Below are 14,286 nucleotides of genomic sequence, written 5' to 3' on the forward strand. Positions count from 1 at the left end.
AAAGCAATGGGATCCTGGTCCATGATCAGGGCTCCTGGGTGCTATGACAGTACAGATAATAAAATTACACACACCTGCACAATTACACTGCTCTGATTCCATCCATTTACACTGCACGCATAAGGTAGTTCATTAGAATACTTAGCAATGGCCCAAATGTGAGAGGCAGCCTGACCTAGCAGCTAGAGCTAGATTTCAGTAGACCTGGGTTCTATGCCCAGCTCTTTCACTGACCAGCTGCATGACCCTCAGCAAGTCCCTTCCCCTCCCTACCTTTATCTGTTTAATTATGAGCCCTTTGGTGCAGGGACTGTCTCTAACTGTGTGCCTGTGCAGCAACTAGCACAACAGGATCCTGATCAGATGGGGCTAGTAGGAGCTGCTGTGATACAGAAAATATTATGTGGAGAGGGATGCCGTCCAATTCTCAAAAATAAGATTAGATTAAAATAAAATTAGGGTTTTTTTAAAATTCAGGATTATGAAATTAGATAAAACAAATAAAACTAGATTAGATAACAATGAGAATTTAGCTAGATTCATTATTATTAAACTTAGACATACTAAATAAGACTAGAAAAATGTTGGAGAGACAACGGGGATGAAGTAACATCTACTACTGGACCAACTTTTGTTGGTGAAAGAAACAAGCTTTCGAGCTTCACCGAGCTCTTCTTCACGTGAAAGCTCGAGAGCTTGTCTCTTTCACCAACAGATGTTGATTCAATAAAAGATATTATCTCACTCATCACGGACCTTGTCTTTCATATCCTGAGACCAATATGGCTACAACACTGCAAACAAAATAGAAAAATTTGTTATTTTTTTTCTTGGGAGGTCTGTTTCTCTTTCTATTCCTGGAAGTGTGTGCAATAGAGGGAGTCAGCAACCTTTTTTCCCCCAACCAAAAATTACTTTTTGAATAAAAAACATTTGCTCATTTTTGGTTTGCTCAAAATTATCCTGTCTCCCGCTCCCAACAACCAATGAAATGAAAAATATGAAAATAGAAAAGTTTTCATTAAAAAATTAGTTTTCTACAAATGAAAATTTTGTAAGGAAGACCAAAAACATTTGGTTTCCAATATTTAATTGGGAAAAGAAAAAAATAAAACTTTCCTCTAACTTCTGAAGGGGAAAAGTGATTTTTAAAAAAAATTTCTGGTGAAAAATTAGTATTTTTCAGCCAGCCCTGGGGCACAAAACATGTTAATAAAAATATCTAGTTCTTCCATAGCACTTTCCAGCCATAGATCTCAAAGCACTTTACAAAGGAGGTCAGTATCATTATCTGCATTTTATAGATTGGGAAACTGAAGCACAGAGTAGGGAAGTGACTTGTCCAAGGTCACCCAGCAACCCAGTGACAGAGGTAGCAACTGAACCTGGGGCTCCCAAGTCCCAACCCAGTGCCCTAATGGTGTGGCTGTCTTTCCCAAGCGTTCCATGCCATATATAGCCATTTGTAAGCCTATGATTGCCCCCTGACCAAACAGACTTTTCAAGGGTTACATGAGCTTCACTTTAATTCCTTCCTAGGACTGAGCTGTGGTTTCCTTTGCAAAGCTGAGAATCTTTTCACTGTCATGCCTGCTTCCTTATCCCACAGCTGTCTCTTTTGTTAACTATCACTCAGGATCAGAAACAAGGACAAGAAACAGGTTTCTCTCTTTATTAGGAATCCCAGTTACTAAACATGCTAAGAATTCATCAGTTATTTCCAGGCATCTGGTGTTTGGTTGCATGGAGGGGTGTGTCTCCCCATGATAATATTTGCATTGCCCTCCGTTTGCACAACTCCACCTCCGTGTGCATGCATACATGCATTGGTCCCATTTCCCAGCCTGAATTGGGCATTACTCACACAGAAGCTGAACAACTTCACAGATCAGCTCCGATGAGTATATTTTGCTCCTCCTGCTGCTACTACGCAGTAAACTCTGAGCCACTGGCAGATCTTAGAGAAACAATAGGCACTGAGTGGAGGGATTTGTGGTGTTAATGCCCTGAACTGTAATTTAGTAGGTCTGGGTTGAATTGCCAGCTATGCTTCAGACTCATTGTGTGACCTAGGGCAAGTCAGTGCTGTGTATCTCAGTTTCCCCCCTCTGTATAACAGGATTAATAACCCTTTGTCTATCCAAAATGCAAGTGCTCTTGCTATGTGGTTGTACTAGGCCCTGATTTTGGTAGGAGCTCCCAGTTGCTACCATAGCACAAATAATAACAAGGAGGAGCAGTGGCAATACGGTCTAAGTATATTTCATTTGTGTCCTTCAAAAGTTGAACCGTTAAGGCAGATCCTTCCCAAGGATCTTTGTTTTATTCCAGACAGGAATCTTAGTTTGCCAGTCATTAACGGTTCATTTTACTCTCTTCCTTCTGGTGTTCTGGCCAAGATGGTTTTAAAAAGCGACTGTTGATTTCAGGTGCCATTTTTTGGAGAGGGGGGCTGTCCAACTTCAGACACCTCAAATGGGCCTGATTTTCAAAGGGCAGGTAGCTGATGCTCTGATGGTGTCTCAAACTGTACCTTGTAAGTGGCTGGCCTGTCTCCCCAGCCCAGGATTGATGCCATGCCTAGGATCTGTTCAGGGCCTTTCATCAAGCCGCCATTTATTAATTGCGATGACCTTTAGCAAACCCCAAAACAAATAGTTCAGCATAAAAACACCTCTTTTCCCCTGAGCCAGGGTTTTCTGCAAAGGTCTATATATCACAGGTTCCTACTCTACTAGCCACTTACCTGAGAGTAACCCTGCTCCCTGTCACTCTTCCCCTCCCCACACCTTGACCCAGCAGTTTCCTGCCAGATCCTCTCTGCTTCTGCCAGCTCTCACCACACTTAAGCTATTTGCTGGCTTTTATAATCACCTGATCCCTTTCCAGCAGGGTCTGATCAACCCAAATACCTGTTCTTAAAGGCACTCTGCCTTAGAACAGAGGTGAATGATCCCAATCCCCCTGGCCTATAAAAGGGTAGACCCCCCCGGTTACACACATTGAAAAACAATGCATTCAAAACCATTAGTCACTTTCAAAACTTTTGAACTGTGTTTGTCCTGGGCTCTTGACAGTTCTAGACACTAGTGATCAGGGCAACAGGCATTTTCTCCTACCAGTGTAGTAGGAAAGCTTGATTTGCTATTGTTCAAATTCCACTCCTGCCCAGCTTTCTGGCGGCTCCTTCTGTGCCACTGGGAAAGCACCTAGCTACATCCTTGTCAACTGCAATAAGGCAAAAGTACCTCATAATAGCCTAATTAGGTGGAGGCAGCTTGGAATCGTATGCAACAAGCCAAAAGATCACCTAGCTCAGAGGATGTGGAGCTGCAACCATATGGACTGGACTACAAGACAAAGGTTGGATGCAACAAGGACAGAGGTTGTTGCACGAGGTTGCAGCACTGGTAGATTAGGGTAGATACCTCCCCCTACCCTCTGTGGAGCTCCACTACACTAAGCCCCTGTAAATGTTTGCTTGGAGCAAAAATTGAACCTGTACCTTTTACTAGAGAGAGAACAGCTGTACACTTGGGTCCTTAACCTTATAGGGTTAAGGACCCAAACCTGCATCATTGAAATAAACAGGAATTGTGATATTGTCTTGAGTGAAGACAAGGTCATGGTCTAAATGTAACTATTTGAGGGTTACCTAGTAGTGTCCGAGAGCTGTGAAAAGGTAACTACTTTTCATTGATACAGGTGGCCTCCAAAATGTGACGTCTTAGATGTGTCAGTGCCCCACTACCAGGGTAACATCATTGGACTGGAGAAGGGACATGAAGTTTCAAAGAAACAATCTTGATAGCAAGGTGAGTATCCTGTGATCTCCTTTGCCACTCCAGGCAATGGGCTCCAGGGTCCCCAAGATCCAACCTTCTCATTGGCTTCCTCTTCTTATCATTTGTATAGTAGCGTGTAGGGCACTACCTAACCCTGACCAAGATCAGGACCCCCATCATGCCAAGCACTGCACAGACATAAAGTAAGAGATGGTCTCTGCTCCAAAGAGCTCACTATCTAAAATTCTAAATAGATAAAGGTGAGAAGTGAAACAGGCACAGGAAGGGGAAATGACTAGACCAAGATTAATGGCAGAGTCAGGAATTGAACCCAGGTGTCCCAAGCCCCAGCCCAGTGTCCTATCCATTAAACAAAACTGCTTTTCTGCACAGGATGTGACTTACCCAAGGTCACAGAGCAACCAAGCCTGGAATGAACCCAGATCTCCTACCTCAGTGTCCTCGCTACCCAGCACTGGATGGGAAATTTCATGTCAAGTTGAACTAAAACTGAAATCTTTTCAACATTTTTGGCAAACCAAAAAACTTAAAAAAAAAAAAAATGTTTTGGGTCAATGTTTTGTTTCAATTTGAATCATTTAACATTTTTGAATTTTTTTAAATAACTGAAGGAAATTTCTGAATAAAAATTGTTTCAAACCAAATAATTGAAATGTTTCATTTACAAAATGTCAAAATGAAACACTATGATTGGGGAAGGTGGGGGCTGAGGGTTTTATTAGATGAACAATTTATCAAAACCAATATGAATTTGCAAAACATCTCAGTGTTGCCAAATCTGCATTTTTCAAGGAAAAAAAAGTCTGAAAAATTTCACCCAGCTCTAAATCTGACCCTTCTCCCAGCTCAGCCAAATCTCTTTCCTCATTCCAGGAGGCGTCCTCAGACTGAAGACCCCTACTCATCTTTCCTCTCCTGGCCAAAGGGGCTTTAAATTGGAGTAGTGGGAACCCAATGTCATCCCAGTATGCTATTCTGGGAGAGGTGAGACCCCACCCCAGCACCATGAACCTTTCTAATGTCCCACCAGCCCTCAATGGCTCCCAGGGAGGCCCCTTGCCTACCCTGTATGGGGGCCATTCTTTGTGGCAGGTGGTGTTGATTGTGCTGATGACTGGGATCCTCTCACTGGTCACACTGGTGGGCAACCTGCTTGTGATGGTCTCCTTCAAAGTCAACAGTGAATTGAAGACAGTCAACAACTACTTCCTACTCAGCCTGGCCTGTGCTGACCTCATCATTGGAGCAGTGTCTATGAACCTTTATACCACCTACATCATCATGGGCCACTGGGCCCTTGGCAACGTGGCCTGCGACCTCTGGCTGGCCCTTGACTATGTAGCCAGCAATGCTTCAGTCATGAACCTCCTGATCATCAGCTTTGACCGCTACTTCTCTGTCACACGGCCCTTGACCTACCGGGCCAAGAGGACGCCAAAGAGGGCGGCCATCATGATCGGCTTAGCTTGGGCCATCTCCTTCATCCTTTGGGCACCCGCCATCTTGTTCTGGCAGTATTTTGTTGGGGAGCGGACAGTGCCCTCAGGAAACTGCCATCTCCAGTTCCTCTCTCAGCCTATCATTACTTTTGGCACAGCCATTGCAGCCTTCTACCTGCCGGTCACCATCATGATCATTCTCTACTGGAGGATCTACCGGGAGACTGAGAACAGGGCCAGGGAACTGGCTTGCCTGCAAGGCTCAGAGAGCAAGAGCATTGTCAGGCCAATCCCCAACAACAGGCCTAAAGGAGGTGGTGCAGGCAGCAACAGCAACTCCGAGCAGTTGGAACCCATCAAGGTTTCTTCTGCTGTGGCAAAAGCCCACACAAAGGCCTGCTGCTTCCCCAGTTGGAGGAAGGCCAGGCTATATGTGGAGCAGAGCAGCAATGGGAGCTGGATCAATACAGAGGAGGAGGAAGAGGAGGACGGCTCTCCTGATTCCTTGACATCGTCTGAGGGAGAAGAGCAGCCCTTTGAGGTTCAGAGTGTCTGCTCGGTGGTGATCCGGCTGCCTATGATTGGCAGTGTAACGCAGCCCCCGCTGCCAACAGAGAAGCCAACCCGGGACCGGGAGAAGCTGGCTGGAGGGCCATGGGCAGGAGGGAATGGCTTGTGCAGGATCCTAGCCCAGTCTCCTGCTGCCACTGAGTCCCCCAACATGGCCAAGAAGCCGTCAAACAAAAAGATATCACCAATTAAGGAGAAGGGGGTATTGACTGCCAAACGCCATCTGCGGAAGAGGAGCAAACAGCTCTCCCAGCAGAAGACCCTCTCCCTGATCAAAGAGAAGAAAGCAGCCCGAACACTGAGTGCCATCCTGCTGGCCTTCATCCTCACCTGGACACCCTATAACATCATGGTGCTGGTGTCCACCTTCTGCCAAGACTGTGTTCCCAAGAGCCTCTGGAAACTGGGCTACTGGCTTTGCTACGTCAACAGCACTGTCAATCCCATGTGCTATGCCCTATGCAATAAGTCTTTTCGCAATACATTTAAGATGCTGCTGCTGTGTCGCTGGGACAAGAGGAGGTGGAAGAAGATGCCCAAGCATGTGGTGGCCTTCCACAGGGCTCCAGCACACTGAGCAGGCGTGGGGTGAATTCCAGAATGGTGAGTCAGGCATGGCCAGTGGAGGGAGCCAAATGCGGCGGTGGGGGCAGGGTGGGAATTAGCTTGTAAGGTGGGAAGAGGAGGGTGAATCAGACCATGAATTGTTGAGACTGTATGGCAGAGGTTCTCAAACTGTGGGGTGTGCTCTCCAGGGGGATACGGAGAAATTATTGGGGGGTGCAGCCCCCACAGGAGGTGGGGAGGAAGCGCCACCCAACCTCGCTCTGCTCTGGCCCTGCCCCCAGCCACAGCCCTGGCTCCTGGCCCTGAGCCACCCCTAGTCGCCCCTGACCGGCCTGGACATGGCTCCATTCCCAGCCCCACTCCCATCCCCGTGCCCAGCTGCTTGGCTCCCTCACCCTGGTCTGCGTTCCCCCACCACCACCACACACAGCTACAGCTGCAGCCCCACTCCCAGCCCCAGGAGGGAGGGTACAGACAGGAGTAAGGGGGGGCATGATCCTGAAAAGTCTGGGGACCACTGCTGTAGGGTATCCCTGTGTCATCAGTTGCAGCTAAGGTCAGCCCTATTAAAGAACATTGAGGGGGACAAGTCTGCTCTTGCAACCATGCATGCACTTTGCAGTAAACTTCATCAGTCTAACTGCCTAAATGGGGAACAGAAATTTGATAATAGAGGACTCTTCATTCTAGCAGACAATTAGGATCCTAGTAAAAATCATGCCTCATAGTGGAAGATTCAGAGAACTCAGTCTATTTAGTTTATCTAAGAGAAGGTTAAGGGGTCTATAAGTATCTGCCTGGGGAAGAAGAGCTCTGTGTAAGCTTGAAAGCTTGTCTCTCTCACCAACAGAAGTTGATCCAATAAAAGATATTACCTCCCCCAACTTGTCTCTCTACATAGGGAAGAGAAATTTGATAATGGAGGGCTCATCGAACTAGCCAAGATCTAACAAGAAACAATGACTGCAAGCTAAAGCTAGATAAATTCAGACAAGAAATAAAGTGCCTGTTTTTAATAGTGAGGGGAATTAACCATTGGAACAACTTACCAAAGGCTGTGGTGGATTTTCCATTGCTAGCAATTTTTAAATCAAGACTGGACAGTTTTCTAAAACATCTGTTCTACTTCAAACAGGAATTATTATCCAGGGATGTCCTATGGCCTGTATTATACAGCCCGTCAGATTAGATGATCACAGTGGTCCCTTTTGGCCTCATAATCTATGAATATAAGAGTGGGGACTCCACTGCCTCCTGCTGAAGGATGAATGGACTTGGTGGAAGTAGCATGGATGGCAGGTGGGACAATGCAGATCCTGGGCACCGCTGAGTGCAATTTGGCCCTGGAAAATCATGTGAAAATAATTAATACACTAGACCAAATCTTTTCCTAAGAGGACTCTATGCCAGCTCTAGGAGTGGGAGCTGGTGGGTTAGAACAGGAGGAAATAGGGAGTCAAAGACTTGTGGATTCTATTCCCAGCTCTGGGAAGAGAGTGGGATCTAGTGGTTATAACAGTTAGCACTAGGGCCAGGACTCTTGAATTCTATTCCCAGCTCAGGGAGGGCTGTATTGCCGCTGGAAGCCGAGGAGCCAGCAGTTCTTATCAAGATATAACAAGCAAATGTATTACAAGTGTCTCAATTTACTGTTCCTTGCCTTTTTCCCCTAGATTAAATCCCTGGGCTGGGATGAAGACTGTCAGGCAAACTGCACTGCAGCAGAAGAATAGGACCTGGCTGTGATGCCAGAGGGAGAATTCCTCCAAGACAGTCATGAACCCGCCTTTGGGGTCTGGGTGAGGATACAGCTGGCAGGTTCCGGAACACCATGCCACCGTTTATTATTGTAATCTTGAACTCATTGTCAGATAGTGGCCTTCCTTAAAACCTTGATGAATGTGGATGTAAAAGGAAAACAAATGGACAAAGCTGGTGCATTCAGTACTCTGTGCTTGAGAGAAACTGATTTAAAACCTGGTTTAAAATCTAAGCCACAGGGCCACTGAAACCAGCAATTCACAGTTGTGACATGACCTCTTGGAATTTTCAGCTCTTTCCAGTCTTGATGCTTTGACTAAGAGGACACTTGACCTTCAATCCATTCAGCCACAGAGATAAGCGCAATCTAGCCATGCTACTGCTTAGACCAGGAAAATGGGAGTCAGGACTCCTGGCTCTTCATGAGGAGTATGTCTAGTGGTTAGAGTCAGAGACTGGGCTGGGAGGAGAGAGGGTGTCTAGTGCTTAGAGCAAGGACAGGGGGAAGACTCCTGCATTCCAGCCCCAGTTCTGGGAGGTCAGTGGCGTTTAGTGAAAAGGGCAGAGGAGAATGGTAGACAAGACTCCTGAGTTCTTCTGTTTCCCAGCTCAGAGTCAGAGACTGGGAATCAGATCTGCAGGGTGGGGAGGTCTAATGGGTTAGAGCAGGGTGGAGCCAGGCAGTGGGAGCCAGGACTCCTGGATTCTATTTCCAGCTCTGGGAGGGGCATGGTGTCCAGTTCTGCAGAAAAGGATCTGGGGATTACAGTGGACAAGAAGCTGGATATGAGCAGTGTGCCCTTGTTACCAAGAAGGCAAATGGCATATTAGGATGTATTAGTAGGAGCATTGCCAGCAGATCGAGGGATGTGATTATTCCCCTCTATTCAAGACTGGTGAGGCCACTCCTGAAGTACTGTGTCCAGTTTGGGTCCCCACACTACAGAAGGGATGCGGACAAATTGGAGATAGTCCAGTGGAGGGTAACAAAAATGATTAGGGGGCTAGGGCACATGACTTACAAGGAGATGCTGAGGGAACTGGGGTTATTTAGTCTGCAGAAGATAAGACTGAGGGGGGATTTGATAAGAGCCTTCAACTACCTGAAGGGGGTTCCAAAGAGGATGGAGCTTGGCTGTTCTCGATGGTGGCAGATGACAGAACAAGAAGCAATGGTCTCAAATTGCAGTGGGGGAGGTCTAGGTTGGATATTAGGAAACACTATTTCATTAGGAGGGTGGTGAAGCACTAGAAACAGATTACCTAGGGAGGTGGTAGAATCTCCATCTTTAGAGGTTTTTAAGGACTGGCTCAACAAAGCCCTAGCTGGGATGATTTAGTTGAGGTTGGTCCTGCTTTGAGCAGGGGATTAGACTAAATGACCTCCTGAGGTCTCTTCCAACCCTAATATTCTATGATTCTAGTGATTAAAGGTGGGGGTGTCTGGGCTCTGAAGTTCCATTCTCAGAGCTTGTGACCTTGGGCAATCATGGGTGGTGAAGCTTCATTGGTTGAGTTTTAGAAAACACTTTGTAATCTGGTGCTAGTGAGGTGCCGAGTATCATTGCATTGCACTGAGAGAGATGAAAACTGAAGGTGACATGGGGAAAGATGACAACATCTGGAGTCGGGAAAGACAGTAAGCACAGTTGCACCTCCATCCTTCCCATTAGGGTCTTAAAGTGTCCCATTCAACCACAATCACACAGGATATTATTAATATATTATTAATAACCCACTCTGTTCCTGTCCTGCTCAAGAGGATTAGTGTAGAGAAATTCTTCCCTAGTCCCTGCTCGAGCATCTCTTTCAGGGGGTTATATAGGCCCCATCATCATAATATCTGGGCACCTCAATATTTTAATTAGGGTTGTCAAGGGATTTAAAAAATCAATCATGATTAATCATATGGGAAATGATAGAATACTATTTATTTAAATATTTTTGGATGTTTTCTACATTTTCAAATATACTGATTTCACTTACAACATAGAATATAAAGTGTACAGTGCTCACTTTATTTTTTATTACAAATATTTGCACTGTAAAAACAAGAAATAGTATTTTTCAGTTCACCTAATACAAGTACTGTAGTGCAATCTCTTTATCGTGAAAGCTGAACTTACAAATGTAGAATTATATAAAAAACTGCATTCAAAAATATAAAACTGTAGAGCCTACAAGCCCACTCAGTCCTATTTCTTGTTCAGTCAATCGCTCAAACAAGTTTGTTTACGTTTGCAGGAGATAATGCTGCCCGTATCTTGTTCAAAATGTCACCTGAAAGTGAGAATAGGTGTTATCATGGCACCATTGTAGCTGGCATTGCAAGATATTTACATGCCAGATGCGCTAAAAATTCTTATGTCCCTTCATGCTTCAAACACCATTCCAGACAACATGAGTCCATGCTGATGACAGGTTCTGCTAGATAACAATGCAAAGCAGAGCAGACTGATGCATGTTCCTTTTTATCATCTGAGTCAGATCCCACCAGCAGAAGGTTGATTTTCTTTTTTGATGATTCAGGTTCTATAGTTTTCGCATCAGAGTGTTGCTCTTTTAAGAGTTCTGAAAGCATGTTCCACACCTCGTCCCTCTCAGATTTTGCAAGGCACTTCAGATTCTTAAACCTTAGGTTGAGTGCTGTAGCTATCTTAAAAATCTCACATTGGTACCTTCTTTGCACTTCGTGAAATCTGCAGCGAAAGTGTTCTTAAAATGAACATGTGCTGAGTCATCATCCAAGACTACTATAACATGAAATATATGGCAGAATGCACGTAAAACAATTCTCCCCCAAGGAATTCAGTCACAAATTTAAACAACATTTTTTTTTTTAAACAAGTTTCATCAAAATAAAAGCATGTCCTTCGGAATGGTGGTCAAAGCATGAAGGGGCATACAAATGGTTAGCATATCTGGCATGTAAATACCTTATAATGCTGGCTACAAAAGTCCCATATGAACGGCTGTTCTCACTTTCAGGTGACATTGTAAATAAGAAGTGGGCAGCATTATCTCCCATAAATGTAAACAAACTTGTTTGTCTTAGCAAGTAGGACTGAGTGGACTTGTAGGCTCCAAAGTTTGTTTTTGAGTGCAGTTATATAACCAAAAAAAAAAAAAATCTACATTTGTAAGTTGCACTTTCACGATAAAGAGATTGCACTACAGTACTTGTATGAGATGAACTGAAAAATACTATTTATGTTTATCATTTTTACAGTGCAAATATTTGTAATCAAAAACAGTAAAGTGAGCACTGTACACTTTGTATTTTGTGTTCTATTTGAAATCAATATATTTGAAAATGTAGAAAAACATCCAAAAATATTTAATAAATTTCAAATGGTTCTCTATTATTTAACAATGCGATTAAGCTGCAATTAACCCCGATTAATTTTTTTAATTGTAATTAATTTTTGAGTTAATCACATGAACTGCAATTAATCGACAGCCCTAATTTTAATATATTTTCCTTCATCCTGTGCAGTAGGGAAGCATTATTCCATTTTACAAAGGGGGAATTGAGGCAGTGGGAGACTAAGGACCAGTCTCAAAGATATTTAGCCACTGAAATCAATGCAAGCTAAACACCTAAATACCTTTGAGGATCTGGGGCCAGAGTGACTTGCTCCCAGTCATGCAACAAAGTGGGGAACTGAACTTGGGTCTCCCAAGTCCCAGGCCACCATGCAAAGTCCTGAGCTAGCCATCCGCTGCAGAGGCCATTACTCCTTGCTCCATCCTGTACACACACAGCTTTTGCCACAAAGCCTTCAAGCAGCTGCATAGCTCCAACAGTTTTATGCCTCACATGAATAGATATATTTGAGCTACCCAGGACTGTCCCTCCCCGAGAGATCCTCTGATCCATTCTCCCCTGGGGGAGAGACAAGCAAGGAGGACTCAGATGCTCCCCAGGTAGGAGGAATGAATTATTCTGTACCATGATCATAAGCACTCTCCACATTCCGAACTTGCACTAACACTCCTGGGAGCAACAGGCAGGTAGGCAGGCAGCGGAGAAAAGATACATCAATCTAAGCGCTATTTCCTGAAGATGTCCCAGCAGCAGAGAAAAGATGACCCAGCAGGAAGTCAGGGGCAGTCCTCCAATTCACTTCCTCTTTGCGCCATGATTCCAACCTATCTTTAGCCTGGTGACTCTTGAATGTTTAATATGAATAAATCATTGACCAAAATATGTTTATGAGAGTTACAAACCCAGCATTACCATCCCCAAGCATGCAAAAATCACAAGTCAGGCTACAAAATCACAAGATTAAAAAAAAAAATCTGATGATTTTAAGCCAAATAGTAAACTAGTGGGGGAGCAAGGAGGGAAAGATTCATATTTTCCTTCTGGTTTCTGAGCCTTTAGAGGTCACATTTTCAAGCTTTTCACTAGAAACTTTTTTTAAAATATATGTAAACAGAGTCTCACATAATCATAACTTCAGGGGCTGTGAGCTGAAAGAAAACTCCATTTAGCATGAGAATTGGCAAAGCTGCAAAACTCTGATCACACAGGACTGTACATACTGACTTTCCTCATGCAGGGCCCAGTTAGGCTGGTGTTTATGTCAATGTTCTTCATATTTATTTGTTTGAAAAAATAAAAAGGAAAACAAAATTGCTTTATAATACTGGGTTTTGTTTTGTTTTAAGATATGGTTGCATCAAGAGGCTCTGACTGTAATCAAGGTCCCATTGTGCTAGAGCAGGGCCCCTATCAGGCCAGGCACTATCCAGACCCTCCCTGATATTGAGGCCCACCCCAGTCATGCTGGGTGCTGCACATACACACAATAACAATGCCTGCAGTGAAGAGTTTACAGTCTGAACAAACAAAGGAAGAATTATCATCTCCATTTTGCATCTGAGGGAAGTGAGGCACTGAGAGATTAAGTGACTTATTCAAGTCTGTGGCAGAGTTCAGAATTGAACCTAGATTGACTGATTCCAGTCCCAGGCAGTAATCTCACTTCAAACAGCACCGACACAAAAATGGCAAGGACTCACAGCTGGAAAAGCCCTTTAGAATTGGGACTGTATTTCATTTCATGTTTGTACAGCACTTAGCAGAATAGAGACCAGATCTTGATTGGATGCCTCAGAGCAAGACTGTAATAAAAAATAACTGAGTCCCTGTATGAGCCCACCTCAAACAGGATGCTGGGACTAGCTGGACAAGTGATGCAGTCTGCCAACTCCTATGAGCCAAAACCAGGATATAAGCTCACCTGAGACAGAATGGAATCAGATACTAGACTGATGGAATAGGCACCTCTTAAGTATTTAAAAAAAAAAAGTTTGGCAGAGAAGTTTCTGAATCTCTATAATGATTTTATGTGCAATAATATTTGCAATAGCTTATGTATCAAGGACAATAAAAATCCCATGATTCACATGGAAGGCATTCCACACAAATTTCAGCATGGAATCTTCTCCTACAACCCTCCCCTGCTCTACACTATTATGGCACTAAGAAAATCTTATGTCTTTAATCATTTTTTCTTGCTTTTCTTGGAATTCCCTGTAACATATCTCCACAGCTCCGGTGGATGACTGGAACTCATCCCAATACAGCATGCTGCCATCATTTGATTTGTGCTCTAATTTAAAGTAGTGAATGGTTATTTAAAATCATGAGGGCTATATTCTGATCTCACTTGGAGCTGGGTAAAAGCAAGCTAACTCCCTTGCGTTAAATGGAACCTCGCTCCAGATTTACACCGGCATACGTAGAATCATAGAATCATAGAATATCAGGGTTGGAAGGGACCCCAGAAGGTCATCTAGTCCAACCCCCTGCTCAAAGCAGGACCAAGTCCCAGTTAAATCATCCCAGCTAGGGCTTTGTCAAGCCTGACCTTAAAAACCTCTAAGGAAGGAGATTCTACCACCTCCCTAGGTAACGCATTCCAGTGTTTCACCACCCTCTTAGTGAAAAAGTTTTTCCTAATATCCAATCTAAACCTCCCCCATTGCAACTTGAGACCATTACTCCTCGTTCTGTCATCTGCTACCATTGAGAACAGTCTAGAGCCATCCTCTTTGAAACCCCCTTTCAGGTAGTTGAAAGCAGCTATCAAATCCCCCCTCATTCTTCTCTTCTGCAGACTAAACAATCCCAG

The 14,286-nt window shown here is 44.2% G+C and overlaps 1 protein-coding gene across 2 annotated transcripts; it reads left to right on the forward strand.

The window, feature by feature from the left end:
* The first annotated feature begins 3,705 nt into the window (after window positions 1-3,705).
* Window positions 3,706-10,189, forward strand: CHRM1 (cholinergic receptor muscarinic 1). Of its 2 annotated transcripts, XM_038410576.2 has the most exons (3): window positions 3,706-3,815; window positions 4,680-6,418; window positions 8,056-10,189. In XM_038410576.2, the coding sequence occupies exon 2, from the start codon at window positions 4,761-4,763 to the stop codon at window positions 6,390-6,392; it is 1,632 nt and encodes a 543-aa protein (XP_038266504.1). In that variant the 5' UTR covers window positions 3,706-3,815; window positions 4,680-4,760; the 3' UTR covers window positions 6,393-6,418; window positions 8,056-10,189. The 2 variants fall into 2 exon arrangements, with proteins under 2 accessions (XP_038266504.1, XP_043375689.1); XM_043519754.1 differs by lacking the exon at window positions 8,056-10,189 and having other exon boundaries at window positions 3,718-3,815; window positions 4,680-6,459.
* The last annotated feature ends 4,097 nt before the right edge of the window (window positions 10,190-14,286 follow it).

Source organism: Dermochelys coriacea, chromosome 7, assembly GCF_009764565.3.
Source record: "Dermochelys coriacea isolate rDerCor1 chromosome 7, rDerCor1.pri.v4, whole genome shotgun sequence".
NCBI lineage: Eukaryota > Metazoa > Chordata > Testudines > Dermochelyidae > Dermochelys > Dermochelys coriacea.